This window comes from Pipistrellus hanaki, assembly GCF_964339955.1.
Source record: "Pipistrellus hanaki genome assembly, chromosome: X".
NCBI classification, from domain to species: Eukaryota; Metazoa; Chordata; class Mammalia; order Chiroptera; family Vespertilionidae; genus Pipistrellus; species Pipistrellus hanaki.
This window is the reverse complement of record NC_140524.1, coordinates 52432878-52449062: the sequence shown is the minus strand read 5'-3', so window position 1 is coordinate 52449062 and position 16185 is coordinate 52432878. Positions and strand designations below refer to the sequence as shown.

General features: G+C 37.9%; 1 protein-coding gene across 3 annotated transcripts in view; it reads right to left on the bottom strand.

Annotated features, from left to right (window-relative positions):
* The window catches only part of PRRG1 (proline rich and Gla domain 1), a 211276-nt gene that overhangs the window by 106344 nt on the left and 88747 nt on the right, over positions 1-16185 (bottom strand). For 2 of the 3 annotated variants that reach the window (XM_084870520.1, XM_084870519.1), the window contains exon 2: positions 12756-12806. In XM_084870520.1, coding sequence (XP_084726646.1) covers positions 12756-12765 — 10 coding nt within the window. In that variant the 5' untranslated portion in view covers positions 12766-12806. Of the gene's footprint in view, positions 1-12755; positions 12807-15616; positions 15720-16185 lie in introns of those variants that run through there. The other variant, XM_084870521.1, reaches the window with a different exon arrangement.

Sequence of the window (16185 nt, the reverse complement as noted above, 5' to 3'; positions counted from 1 at the left end):
CCATAAAATAGTTTTTAAAAAGCTTTAAACACTTATTTAACAGGTGAGCATGAACACTCAGCAAAATGTATTTTTTTTAAATGGAAAGTCTCTTCCTAGACATTGTGGAAATGTTGGTTTATCAGGTAATCTGTCACAAATCCACACACTAACCAGCTGTTTTTCTCTCCTGAAAAAGTATCTATCTTGGTTAGTTGTGAATTTCTCATAAATACTGCAGAGCATACCAAACTATACACTTAACTGAACCTTCACATGAAAATTGCCTTTTGAGACTATCTAAAAGTCTAAAAAATTTTTATACTAAAATCTAAAAAACCCAATATCCATGAACTTACTGTCACACTTTCACCAACCCTGTATTGAGACAAATGAAAAGCAGGAAAAGAGAACAGTGTGATATGGTAAAAAAAAAAAAAAAAAAAAAAAAAAAAAAAAAAAAAAAAAGTCCTGAATTTGTACTAAGAGTACACAGATTCCTGTTCCAGCTCTGGCAATAAAGCATGATTCTGCATTTGTTGCTTAATTTATTTATGCCTGTGTCCTAAGGAGCTGTACATGACTTTTTAGGTCCTTACAGTTGTAACTGTGAAAAGTTTTGTAATTGGAAAGATATTTGTTCAGTGGGAGTAGTGTATCATATCCAAATTCTCTGGGGATATGAACACACTATTTTCCAGCCAAGCAGCCACCATCTTCTAAACCAACAACAAAAAATAAACAAGAGAAAATCAATAAGGCATACTCCCACCCAACCCTGTGCTCAGATTTATATTTTTAAAATCTTAAGAGGTGTCACACTCATAATTCCTTGTTTTCTTATTTCTAAGCCATTTTGGCACTATTATTTACTCAGTTGTGCCTGCATACAATGCCTTCAGGGTTTCTCTCTCTCTCTCTTTTTTTTTTTTAAGCTGAAATGGGTATAAAATAGGTACTTTTAATCACAGATTGATAGAAATAACTTTCCCCATAAAAATAAAGCCTCACATTATAAAGTGACATTTCACTTAAAAAAAGATGCTATTTGGATCATCCTCTTATTACTTAATTGGAAAAAATAGAATATTTTCCAATTGTATTTCACTACTGTAATCTATTTGTGGAAAATAAACTTAATTTTGTTTTCATACCAAGTAGGTTTATAATTCAGAATTTGTTGTATGGTGGTGCTCATGTACTCAACCAGGTTGTCACAAACTTACAGCTTAGTTAGAATGGCATGTAGTATGTGTTCACAGCAATTAGTGAGCTAAAACCCATTCAGGAACTCAGGTACTTAAAAATAATTTTAAGTTACAAGATTGAGCTAGTGTGAGTGAGATGTCTCGGGGTTTAAGAGAATAAATAATTGTTATTATATTTTATATCCTAAACCTGCTTCTTAAGGACTATGTGGTAGTTATAATCACTACCTAAAACTTTTTAAAAAGGACATCTTTGTCCTAACCAATTTGGCTCTGTAGACAGAGCATCGACCTGTGGACTGAAGGATCCCAGGTTTGATTCTAGTCAAGGTCACATACCTTGTTGCGGGCACATCCCCAGTAGGAGGTGTGCAGCAGGCAGCTGATCGATATTACTCTCCCATCAATATTTCTAACTCTCTATCCCTTCCTCTCTGTAAAAATAAATAAATAAATAAATAAATAAATAAATAAATAAATAATATATATATATATATATATATATATATATATATATATATATATATACATTTTAAAAAATATCTTTATGCTAGCAGAGGTAATACAATAAAATGCCAGATGATAACAGGCAGACTTCCAAGAATAAGTGTGGAGAAAATGCCCGAAATGGATTTCTATACAAGAGAAAACAAAAGAGACCATGTAAAAAGTCAATATTCTTTAAAAACAAATATGTTCCACCAGGGTGAGTCTTACTAACTCAATATGGTTTTCTTTTTTTTCTTTTTTTTAACAATAAAGCATTTATTTATTTATTTATTTATTTATTTATTTATTTATTTTAAATAAATCTTTATTGCTAAGATTTTTACAATTGTTTCTCCATTTTCCCCCCATTGCTCCCTTCCACCCGGTTCCCGCCCCACCCTCTACCCTTACCTCCCCCCGCCATTGTCCTCATTCATAGGTGTATGATTTTTTAAATATTTTATTGATTTTTTACAGAGAGGAAGGAAAGGGGAGGGATAGAGAGTTAGAAATACCGATGAGATGAGAGAGAAACATCGATCAGCTGCCTCTTGCACACCCCCCACTGGGGATGTGCTGGCAACCAAGGTACATGCCCTTGACTGGAATCGAACCCGGGACCTTTAGGTCCGAAGGCCGACGCTCTATCCACTGAGCCAAACCGGTTTCGGCCATAGGTGTACGATTTCAATCCAGTCTTTTTCTGCACCCCCACACCCCTTTTCCTCTGACAATTATCAATCCACTCCCTTTCTTTGCCCCTGATTCTATTATATTCACCAGTTTTTTCTGTTCCTCAGATTTTTAATTCACTTAATCTTCTTCCTCTTCTTAAATAATATAATACTGGTTTGGTGGTGATGAACTCTTTTCATATAATACTGGTTTGGTGGTGATGAACTCCTTTAACTTTTTCTTATCTGTGAAGTTCTTTATCTGCCCTTCAATTCTGAATGATACTGTGTTTCCCCAAAAATAAGACATCCTCCGAAAATAAGACCTACTTATAGGTTTCCTTCTGAATGAAATATAAGGCATCCCCTGAAAATAAGCCCCCCCCCTAGGCTAAACATGAGATATTTGATCCACTGATTCTGAAAGAAATGGAGTCACAAGAAATTCACCAGGAAATTCAGGAATTGGATTGTTATGATGATGTTCCAGAAGATGATGACATGATTGTCATTGAATAAATGAGTAAATTCTTGATACTGTAAGATTCATAGTTTGTCTGGTTTGTGTTGACAACTACCGTACTATCATACCGTATACAGGTAATAAATTTCCTTTATTTTCATTCAACAATAAATGTGTACTGTATTCTTCTTCATAGAAAAATAAGACATCCCCTGAAAATAAGACCTAGAGCATCTTTGGGAGCAAAAATTAATACATATAAGATACTGTCTTATTTTTTGGGAAACAGGGTACACTTGAAGTTGTCCCAGAGGCTCCTTACACTATCTTCAACTTTCTGGATTTTCTTTTCTTCTTGCTTCTCCAGAGGAGTGTCTTTTGGCACTTCATATTCCAACTCTTTGACCTGATTCTTGTGTTCCTCCATTCTGCTGTTGGATCTCTGCTTAATATTTTCCAATTTAGTCAGTTTATGTTTAATTTCTAGTTAGGTCTCATTAAATTTATCAGCCTTTGCTAGGAAATTCTTGCATAACCTTATAACTGTGGTTTTGAATTCTATATCCTCCATCTCTTTCGTTTGAGATCTATTTCCTTGTCTCGGCATTTTCTCTGCTTCCCAGAGTTGGTAGGATGTGTGTTTGGTGTCCTATATGGCCCAGTGGGTCAGCCTCCCCAGTTACCTGAGGAAGACACTCTTGGTGCTCCCCTTTGTGGACTGCGTGTATAGCCTTGTTGTAGCTAAGTCCATTGTTGCTGGTACCCCTGGGAGGAATTGACCTTCAGGCCAATTGGATGTGGGTATTAGCTGTGTCTATTCTGGGGTACCTTCTGTTTTGGAGACAGTCTTATAAGATCAGACTTACAAAATTGTACAAGCCTCTGTGCTCAGCTTGGATGGGGCAGAGTCTCAGGGCTGAACTTACAGTCTTGGCTTCCCTTGTGTACTCGCCTGAGTTTCCGCCTGACCTCTGCCTTCCAAGGCTCCCCTGAGTTTCCGCCTGACCATCCCAGATTCCCCGTGCAAGAGGTGGGGTGCCCCAGGGGCTTACCCAGAATTTGGTTGGGTCTCTGTAGTCTGGAGCTTCTCCAATATGGAGAGGCCGCGGCACACTCCGTGGTCAGACCTCTCTGCGTGCACTCACTCACGCACGTGACCATAGACCCTGCCAGCTGGGGCTCCCAGCTCCCCCAGTCTCCCAGACTCTGAATCTCCAGATGCCTTTCTCTACAGTCTGGACTCCACCTGTCTGAGCCTGGGTCCACGGGGTTTCAGCCGGGGTTGAGGTTCAGTGTAATCGGGAATTCCTTTCCCCTCCCGCCAGCCAGGCATTTGGCCACACTTCCTCTCTGAGTGCGAGCATCTCCCTACCTCAGCACTTTGTGGTTCCCAATCTGATCCGTGAGCCTCTCTCCTTTCTAGTTGTAGATTTCCCACTCTGCCAGCTTTCCTGTGTTTTTGGATAATGTCCGTTCTGGTTTTAGTTGTTGTTTTTGAAATTGTTGTGCGAGGCAGCAGTTTAGATGCTTACCTAGGCTGCCATCTTGGTTCTTGATCCTCAATATGGTTTTCTTAAAAGCTAAATTCTGGATGGTATATTCAGATATCTCTTGTCTCATGATTATTTTGCTTCATAAGGAATAATGAGATACAAAGAAATGGTCTAATTGTTTTTACCACAAAGGAAGATGAAAGGCCACATTTTCTTTGATGGAGTCTTACAATTTATCCAAAATAATTCTTCATTAAATAATAGGTGACAACAATAAAGCTGCTAGCAATGGCAACAATTGATTTAAATGTATGGTATTCTAATACATGATTATTTATGGACTAGGGGCTATGCCTTATCAACAATAAACAAAAAAATATGGAATTAGCAATGGTAAAATTTGCACAAAATTAAACATACAATAATGTGGAATCATGAAAATCAGAGAATTCCCAAGATGGGTATTTTTTTTTCTGTCGCTATTGCCTCAAACATACCGTATTTTTTGGACCATAAGACGCACCGGACCATAAGACGCACCAGTTTTTAGAGAAGGGAAATGAAGAAAAAAAGATTCTGAAACAAATAGTGTCCTAAAATATTTTATGTGCATTAAAACCCAACATCACAGTCATAAACATATGTAATCAACCCTGTAAAGTAAACAGCAGCATTTAGAACCATTTTAGAGCCGGGCAAGCACACAGAAACCACACAGAGCCGGGCCAGTAAAAAAACTTTTTTTTTTACAGTATATGTGTAGGCTATATTTGGACCATAAGACGCAGGGACTTTTTCCCCCCACTTCTGGGGGGGAAAAAGTGCGTCTTATGGTCCGAAAAATACGGTATTTGTTACAAATATAAAACTTTTTTTTAGTTTATGGATCATATCTACACTGATTATGGTTCTGTCTAGAAATAACAACAACTATAATAATCACCATTTAATGGGAAAAAAGCAGAGAGAACTCATAAAATTGAAATAGGGATTTAAGTACATAACTATGTTATAATGAATGCTTTATAATTTGTCAACATAGACACTATGATTTTATCTATATGATAGTTTAATCTACATTCTAGAAATGGATAATTATCCTGATAGAGAACACACTACATTTAATCAAAAACCCACATTCTAGAAATTGCTATTAAGATAACATTCAGCTTTCTCTCCTTCCCACAATAGCAGAGAACATAATGGATTTAAGAAATGGAGTCTCATTGGCAAATTAATGCTTTTATTAATTATCACACGAATTTTAGAAACAACTTTCACTGGTGAAATTAATATTATTTATGCCTGAATTTATTCTAGAAATTATAGAAGAATTCAAAATTTGCTTGCTCTGCCTGAAGGGGAGTTGATATATACCAGGAGCACTTCACTTTCATTTCCTTCATGGTGGCTTCCTTTAGAAAACCTGCCCAATACTGAGCACACTGGAAACCACTAATCTATTTCTATCCCTTCATTTTACTGACAAGAAAACTGAAATTATGAGGTTATGTTACTTATCCAAAAACATAGCTGCTTGAATATATGGTTTTCCAGAACCATATCATGCTCTTCTTTAGACTCAAATTACTTCTATTAAAAACATTATAATACTAGGAGTCCAGTGCATGAACTCGTACACTTTGAAAGGAACTGTGGGCTGTGAGGCTGTGGTGGGTAAAGCAGAGGATCTCAGCCAATCCTCCACACCCCTGCTTAGCCCCTCCTGTCTCAGCCCCCTAGTCCCCTCTCTGCGATAGCCCTGCTCCTGCCACCACCACTCCCACCCTCTGACAGTGAAGAGCAATTGAGGCCAGTGGCAGTAGTGTGTGCGAACTGTGGCTGTTGCCCCAATCACCCCTCAAGAACTGGGAGGTGGAGAAGCCCTCAGGGGACGATCAGTGCCGGCAGCCACCACTCACACCCACTGACAGGGTTAAACAATCAGAACCAGCACTGGGAACCAGCAGTAGGTGTGAGCTGTTGCTCCAGCAGTGGCTGCAGGTGCAAACAAGGCCAGCACTGGCAGTGGGAATGAGTGACGGCTCCTGCGCTGGCAGTGGTGAGAGTAGGGCCCTCGCCAGCAGCAGGTACGAGAGGCGGCTACCAGCCCTGATCACCCCTCAGGAGAGGTGGAGAAGCCCTGAGGGGTGATCAGGATGGGCAGCTGCCACTCACACCCGCTGATAGCCCTGAGCGATCAGAGCCAGCACCAGATGTGAGCGGTGGCTCCAGCACCGGCAGCGGGTGTGAGCTGGCCAGCACCAGCAACAGGTGCAAACACTGGGTGGGACCACGTGCATGGAGGCAAAGAATTTTCAGTAACCACCAGAGGCTCACCCCAATGACAGCGACCAGTGCCCTGCCTTGATCTGACACCCTGCTCACCTGCTCCACAATCCCACCACCACTGACACACCATGTTCCGCAATCTACCACTTATTGATGATGCCCACCAGGTTCTGCATGCATCCTCTTGTGGTCAGCACACATCATAGCGACTGGTTGTTTGGTTGTTCCTCTGTTCTGTCTATTTGCATATTAGGGTTTATATATACAGTGGTGCCTCGCATAACGAACGCCTCGCACAGCGAACTTTGGACAGGTTTTTCATGAAACCATCGGCCAAAAAGCAGAAAATGGATGAAGATGTGCAAGATTCGGTAGACTCTACTTAGTCTGTCTTAAAATTAAAAAAATGTGTGTGTTTTTTTTTTAAATTATGTTTTTAGATGTATCTAAATAAAAATATGTCATCTTAGCATATTTTTTTATGTCATCTTAGCATATTTTATGCTACAGAACGAATTATTTTTTTAACATGTATTGTTATGGGAAAATGCGTTTCACATAACGAACTTTTTGCATAACAAGCTTGCTCCTGGAACGAATTAAGTTCGTTGTGTGAGGCACCACTGTATAGCTTATCTATAAAGACTTCCTTTCCTTTACACCAAATCAGTGGTTCTCAACCTTGGGTTATTTTGCACTCCAGAAAACATTTGGCAGTGTCTAAAAACATTTTTGGTTGTCACAAGTTGGAGGGATATGTGTTACTGGCATCTAGTGGAGAGAGGCCAGGAATGCTGCTAAACATCCTACAATGCACAGGACATCCACTCACAATGAAAAAATTATCTGGCCCAAAATGTCAACAGTAATTCCTAGGTATATATCCCAACCAATTGAAAGCAGATATTCAAACAAAAACTTGTACATCAATGTTAACAGCAGCACTATTTATAATAGCCAGAAGGTGGAAATAACCTAAACGTCCAGTAACTGATGAATGGACAGTCAAAATGTAGTATAATCATACAATAGGATATTTTTCAGCCATAAAAATGAATAAGGACTAGTATTTCTTAGTAATTGAGCATTGGCTCATGAACCAGGAGATCACAGGTCAATTCCAGGTTAGGGCACATGCCTGGGTTGTGGACTGGATCCCCAGTAGAGGATGTGTAAGGAGGAAGCCAAGCAATTCTTTCTTTTTCACTGATGTTTCTATTTCTCTATCCCTCTCCCTTCTTCTCTCTAAAATCAATAAAAAAGTCACTCTCTGTGCCTCAGTTTCCTCATTTAGTAAAACAAGGATAATACCACCTTCCTCACAAAGTTGTTTAAAAAAAGAATAAGTACTAAATACAACATGAATAAACCTAAAAAATATGCTAAGTGAATATGTCAGATATTAAAGGCCACATATTGTATTATTACATATGAAATAGGTAAATCCATAGAGATAGAAAGTAGACTACAAGGTGTCAGGGCCCGGGGAGAGGAAGGAATAGTGACTGACCATAATGGGTTCAGGTTCTCCTCCAGAAGTGATGAAAATGTTTTGGAACTAGTTGCTTGCACAACATTGTGAATGTACTAAATGCCACTGAACTATATACACTTTAACATGGTCAATTCTATGTTATGTGATCTTTGCCGGAATTTAAAAAATGTCAGTAGTGCTGAGGTTGAGAAACTATTCTAAACGTATGTACCAAAGGTTATTTTTGTCTTAAATAGGTAAAACCAGAAAGGACTGCATGAAAGACAAAAAGCATCAAGCACTATAATGAGTTTTTTCTTCTTAAGGAGTCTGACCCATAGTTAATTACTTCCCCACTGGTATAGCTCTGTGGTTGAGCATCAACCTGTGAACCAGGAGGCCACAGTTTGATTCCTGGACAGGTTGCCTGGATTGTGGGCTTGATACCCAGTGGGTGTGCAGGAGGCAGCTGATCAAAAATTCTCTTCGTTAATGTTTCTATATTTCTTTCCCTCTTCTTTCCTCTCTGAAATCAATAAAAATATATATTTGTTAAAAAGTTAATTACTTCACTTCTTTTTTTCCTGATGGGAAAGACTTGCCAGGGAAGAGGAATGGCCCAAGCAGATTTTACATTACTGCTATAAAATTATGAATATAATAATTTAAGATAAATTGATGACATCATCTAAACAGCAGAGGCAGAGGCATGAATATGCTACTGTAATAAAAGAGATTATCAGATTTCACACAGGCCAGAACATGAAATAATTTTCTTTAAATGTGTGCCTGCACTTGAACTATAAACCAGGGAGCTGTCAAATAAAATTAAGCACTACATTATGAGATAGTCACTTTACAAGGCTTAGCAGTATGAACATTCATTCGCCATTTGAAAATATGGAGATGTATGCTCAGAGTGAAAATTTAGGATTGGCCTCAACTAAATAGTTTGACTAAATAGTGCATCAAAGAGCTTAGAGATTTACTGTGGTAGCTATAAACCATTTTTTCTTCCACAAAGTCTTAATAAGTGGGAGGACAAGCTTGGGTTCCTTGGGCTAAAGGAGCCAGGCACATCCAGGGACCCAAAGGAATTATGCTGCTATGTTTTAATTAACACACACACACATACATACACACACACACACACACACACACACACACACACACACACAAAGACTATGCCTGACAGTACTGTCACTGTTTCTCTATGGCAATATGTTCATGAATACTAGACCATCAAAAGCATGTCACTGTTAAGTATAGAAAATGAAAATGGAAACTGACTTTTCAAATTAAGATTTTTATAAACATAAGATTTTCTTACAGGCTAGGTAAAAGTTATTTCCAAAGACTAAATACAAACAGAGGAAAAACAGAAAAAAATGCTGTTACCTTCATGTTTTTTTATCTTAATTATTCCCCACAAATCCTGTCAGTTTGCTATCACCCAGCTATTCCAGATATTATTTTCTGTACAACAACATAAAATTCATCCCTTTGAAGATACATGGTTAAATTATTATTCCTATTTTATTAAAAAAAAAAAAAAAAAAAAAAAGTAGTACCATAATGTGGTTAGTTATGATTGAAACAGCATGATGAATTGCTTCCATAAGCTGTGTTCTTAAGTTAAAGATAGCAAAATTAGCAATTAATAACTGCATATGCTAGTAAATACGACAAATTACTGCTATAGCACTTAGAAAATGCACTAAGATCAAAATAAAAAGCTTCTGCACAGCAAAAGAAACCATCAACAAAACAACAAGATAGCCCACTGCATGGGAGAACATATTTGCCAAAGTCCTCACTGATAAGGGTTTAATCTCCAACATTTACAGGAAACTCATACAACTTAACAAAAGGAAAATAAACAACCCAATCAAAAAATGGGCAATGGACCTAAATAGATACTTTTCCAAAGAAGACATAAGCCAAAGCTGGTTTGGTTCAGTGGATAGAGCGTTGGCCTGCGGATGAAGGGTCCCGGGTTTGATTCTGGTCAAGGGCATGTACCTTGGTTGCGGGCACATCCCCAGTAGGGGGTGTACAGGAGGTGGCTGATCTATGTCTCTCCCTCATTGATGTTTCTAACTGTCTATCCCTCTCCCTTCCTCTCTGTGAAAAATCAATAAAAATATATTTAAAAAACAAACAAACCAAGAGGACATAAGGAAGGCCAAGAGATATATGAAAACATGCTCAAAGTCACTAATCATCTGAGAGATGCAAATCAAAATGACAACATGGTACCATCTCACATCTGTCAGAATGGCTATCACCAACAAATCAACAAATAACAAGTGCTGGTGAGGATGCAAAGAAAAAGGAACCCTTGTGCACTGCTAGTGGGAATGCAGACTGGTGCAACTACTGTGGAGAACAATATGGATTTTCCTCAAAAAACTAAAAATGGAACTCCCATTTGACCCAGTGATCCCACTTCTAGGAATATATCCAAAGAAACTAGAAGCACCAATCAGAAAGGATATATGTACCCCTATGTTCATAGTGGCACAATTCACCATAGCTAAGATTTGGAAACAGCCTAAGTACCCATCAGCAGATGAGTGGGTTAAAAAACTATGATTCATCTAAAAAAGAAGGAATTCTTATCATTTGCAACAGCATGGATGGAACTGGAAAGCATTATACTAAGTGAAATAAGCCAGTCATGGAAAGATAAATATCACATGATCTCACTCATTTATGGAATATAATGAACAGCATAAACTGATGAACAAAAACAGAGACATAGAAGCATTGATCAGACTGTCAAACAGTCAGAGGAAAGGTAGGGGATTGTGAGGGTAAGGAGGAGAGATCAACCAAAGGACTTGTATGCATGCTTATAAGCCTAACCAATGGACACAGACAACAGGTGAGTGAGAGCATGAGTGGGGTGGGGGTGGGGGGAAAATGGGGGAATAAGGACACATATGTAATACCTTAATCAATAAATAAATTTCAAAACATAAAGGGGTCAACACAAACAGTTGATCACTTTACAAGCTTCTGTTTGTTTGTAAAAGTAGACTTTTTGAAGCACTTCCCTTATCTCATTTCAAGGTAGGAAGCATGCCCATCTTGCAGATTACATTACCATGCCCTGTGCTTTATCAAATATTCTATTAATTGCCTGATCATTTAAATAAATACTTGCTGAGGAACTTTTTAAAGTAAGCACCTAATGATCTCTTTGCTAATGACCTGATAATTAAAAAGGAAAAGAAGAAACAAGAAAAAATGTGTTGCCCTTTCTCAGTGTAGCTCTCTTCTCTAAATCCAACCAAAGTTTGCGATTAGTTGAAGACCAAACAGGGTGAGATACTCTGGAAACAACTGACTTGGTGTTAGGAAATGGCATGGATTAGTCTGAAAATTGATGTTTTCTTTTTAATTTATTCATTTTTTTAAAATTTCTAAAATATCAGAGATTAGTATCTTTTGTTGAGTTTGATAAAAGAATCATAATCTCTGGGGTTACTCAATCTCCAAGGAAAGCCCCAGGGTTGAAGGGAGAAGGCAAAATCTGATTCAGTAGGTTCAGGAAGATATTTTCCATGATTAATCCAGGGCCTACCAGGGTCAATACTAAACTGGGGCATATAAAGTGCCTAGAGCTCAAAACATAAGGTGGAATTCTCTTTCACTTGCACAACCCTAGTGAGCCCTGCTGATAAAAATAACTTCATTTTAACTAATAAAAAGACAGAACCAATGAAGATATACTTATTCAATAAGGACAAAAAAGAGCAGATACCACTGCTCTCTTTGATTGTACTTTATAGAGTTCTCAACACGCTTTTCATATGCATTATCACATTATGCCAACCTTAGCTTCCTGAGGCTCGAAGTGCAGAATATATTAATCCTCCCTCAGATATGAACAAACAAGTTTAGGGGAGCTCTAGGATTTGGTCAAGGTAGTAGGGGTAGACTTGAATTCATATCTTTGATTATCTGTGTCTAGTACTCTTCTCACAATACTACACAACACCAAGTCTCATTGTGAGGTCCTTTATAGCATCAGATTTTATAGTCTACATTGATTAGAATTATTTATGAAGTCATTAGTAGCGGGTTTATACTAGCAATGAAATGACCTTAAATTTGTCTATTAGTCACTGACCCTAAATAGCCTTATAAGAAAGGAAAAATAACAAATGGAATTCATCTAATGGTTCTTAATGTCGGGCTTTAAAATTTTAGGGGAAATCAAAACCATTTATAAATCAACTTTTTAATATTGTCATTGGTTGCATGTTTTAATTTATGTTATTATCAACAAGGCTTAGAAACAATTAGAAGCATATTTTGCTAAGAACTGTAAAGAATCTGGGATTAGGACAGGTCTATATAGTATCTAGTTTGAGCTTTCTCTTTTTGTGCTGGGAGGTGTTTAGAAAAGAGAAGAAAAAAAAGACCCTTTCCAGTGAGCAACATGTGGTCTGTTGGTTTGTCTCTGTATAGGCCCGTTTCAGACAAAATCTTTCTAACACTAACCAAAAATATAATTTAAATATACCCCAACACACACACACACACACACACACACACACACACACACACACATATGAAAACCTTGGAGTTGCAAATCTAATTTCCTGGGTACATTGGATTAATATGGAGAGAGTCTAAATTATTTAAATTATTTAAAAGTGAAGGGAAACTTACTCCTCCCCATGTTTTCTTGTGGTCTCTGGGAGGTCCCTGGATGATGACTCCCTGTAAAAGCACAGAACATACACACAGTCAGATTCACAGAGGCTGAGTCACTACATCAAATGAGTCCTTTGAAGCCGATGATGTCAACATGAGCGTTCATTTCAGTGCATTCTAATCTTTCCCCTTTACATAAATGTTTTCTCCATCACAAATAGATATCTAACTTCAGAGGAAAGAAACAGAGTATCCTGGAAGCATGAAGTCTATATGAAGTTACTGTGACCTTGTTTATCTGGCATTGGTTTCTGTCCTTACCAAATAAAACTCAACAAATTGGTCACATGCTTATCTCTTAGGAGATAGCCATGATATCAATAAAAATGGTAGACAAAAATTCCAAAAGGCCAATTTAATAGCAAAGCTATCATATTATTAGTTTGCCTGGCTTCTCATCAATGTTATTCTGTCACAAATCCAATGCTCTCTATAGTGTAACATTTTCCTGAATGGTGTTAAACAGCAGTACTTCTAATCAAATTATTTCTGAAGCAAAGCAGTCCACAGAGTTATTACCCATAAACAGTATGAAGCAATGACCCTGAACTATTAACCACGAAACTTTGGAGGAAAAAAACACATATTGAAAATGCAGGAGGGAGGAGAAAATGGCGACTGAATAGACAGACATGTTCTGAGCCTTGACCCGAAGCAGATAGAAGGAGCAGCTGAGGGTTGCTCAGGGAATGTTTGTTGGCAAGCGAAGGGATAGCAAAACTCTAAAAGAGGGTGGGGGACTGATAGATGGGGTTCCCTGACCTGGCAGCCATACTGCAGTTAAGATCTCCCCCAGAGCTACGGTTCAGACAGAAAACTGCTTCATCTTGCAAGGGAAAGTGAATATTATCTGAAGACTGAAAACCCACAACTGTGGTGAACACTGAACAGTTGTGAGTCCCCAATGGGCACAAACACTTGGATTCAAGGGGCTCTTCACTCCACCATGGAAAGGTCAGCTTTCGCCAGGTGAGGTATCTGGGTCCTGGTGGCCACAGCGGAAACGGCGGCAGTGGCAGTGGGAGAGAGAAATGTACGTGCTATAGGACCTGGAGGACTGGGGAAGTATGTGCCTAGAAAAGTCCCTGGTTGTTGGGTCTGGTGTGATCCATGAATGTGGAAGGGGTACCAAAGCTGATAACAGAAGGGATCTCTAAAAAGCAACCCATTCCAATCTGAAACAAAGGGAGAGCATATGGATTTGAAAGGTGAGCAAGCTGCTTAAACTTGCGCATAGACCAATCATTTGCACACTTGAGCTCTTTCCTCTTCATTCCCTTGCTTCTGATTACTAAGTAAAAATCACCCAGTTTGGCATACCTGGGAGACTGCAGGGGAAAGTTGTTTTTCTGGAAACTGGGGATCGGAATGGGAAGAGACCACTGGAGAGCTAGCTCTGAGGCAGCCCACCTCCTCAAACCAGTATTAAGTGCCACAGAGAAAGAAGGCTAGAACAGCCACAGAGTCTGGGAAGTCAATGCAGAAACACTGGCACCTAGGGGCTGAATTACAAAATGACTTTATTATTATTATTATTTTTATTTAATAAAAAATAAAGTAATACAAGAAATTAAAACACTGCCTACTTAAAAATAAGGACTGGCTTACAACACTGAAGAGCAGTGCAATGCAGGGAACTACAATACTATTCGGACTGAGAAACAGGCATGCCAAACAGAATAGAGGAAATGAATGACCTTCACTACTGCATATTTTTTTATTCTAATTCTTCTTATTTTTTAATTTTATTTTCATTTTTTCAATCTTTTACTTAAGAAACACATTTTTTTTCTTTTTTCCTCACTTGATTTTATCTTTTTAATTATTACATTTTTATTTTCAATCAGCATTATTACTTCTGCTATTTTACCTTTTTTTCTTTCTTTTTTTCTTTTTTTAAAAAGTGTCATATTATTTTCTCTTTATTTTACATTGGGATTAGTATTCTACATTCTATTTTCATCTTTCCTTTAACATCATTTTACCCTATCTCAACATGACCCTTATGCCAACACTCTCTTCCTAACCCTTCCCCTTTTGATGTCCTATTTATCTTAACCCTTTCCTGCTTTAGATTTTCCCTATTTTTTCTGTCTATCCCCTGCTAAAATTTCACCCCAGTTATATATCTAATTTCCATTCCCCTGATCCAAGTACATACACATCACTCTCTTCACTGTCTTAACTATCAACAAACAAATAAACAAACAAACAAAAAACACCTTGTATTTCTCTCTGTCCTTTTGTTGTTATTTGCTTGAATATTGATTATATTGAATTTTTATGCTGTTTAGTGAGATTGTTTTGCTTATTCTTTTTTTGCTGTTGTAGTTTGGTATTTTTTATTTGCTTTGTTTTTGTTTTTTTACTTCTGTTTTCCCTTGCCTCACTTATATTAGTTGGTGTAGTTTATATTAATCTCCAAATACTGTTTCTGGCATTGGCTTTGGGATTAGTGGTTGTTCTATTGGAATTTAATCCCCATATATATAATTTTTCCCCCTTTTCTCTCTTAGTCTTGTTCTTTTCTCTCTTACTTTTTTTTTTTCCTGTTTCCCAATTTCATTTTGACACTCCATTTTTATTTATTTTCTTTTTACTCTTCTTCTTTCTCTCCTATCCCATAATTTGCCGTTTTACAGTGATCACCTTTATTGGAGGTTATTAATATCACAAATATATTTCTGTTCAGTACCTTATGTGTTCTACCTGGTTGTGGTGAATTATGTGCCTTTAAATCAAAGCAGGACAGAGAGAACTACATAACCAGACATCCTGAAAAGAGAGACCATGGGGAGATAAAGAAACAGCCATACTTGCACTGATTGGTTGGTGGACATGGCTGGTGGGTGTGTCCTGTGGGTATAGCAGAGTGAGTTAATTTGCATATCACTCTCTTATTATATAGGATGCTGAAGGGTATTCTGTAAAAAGAGGAAGAAGAAGAAAAAGGTAAAGATAAAAAATTTTGTACAACAAAGTGAAAACAAATATATATCAAATGAACCTAAAAATCAAATGCATAAAAAACCTGATGAACAGAACAGACTGTTGAATGTAATAGAATCAGGGGTATGGAAAGGGAGCAGACTGACAATTCTCAGGGGAGGGGAGGTTATGGGATGTGTGAGAAGAGATTGGACAAAAAGCTTACACCTATGGGGAGGTCAGTGGGGGAGGGGCCTCGGGGGTGAGAACTGAGTAGAGGGGAGCTATGGAAGGGGAGAAGAGAAACATCTGTAATGATCTGAACAATAAAGTTGTTTTTTTTTTAATAGAAAGAGAAAGGAATAGAAAGGGAAGAAGGAACACAGCCTAAAGAAAATGGATACAAACAAGTACCCATCAATGATTCTACCTAACAAAGTAATATTCAAATTAACCA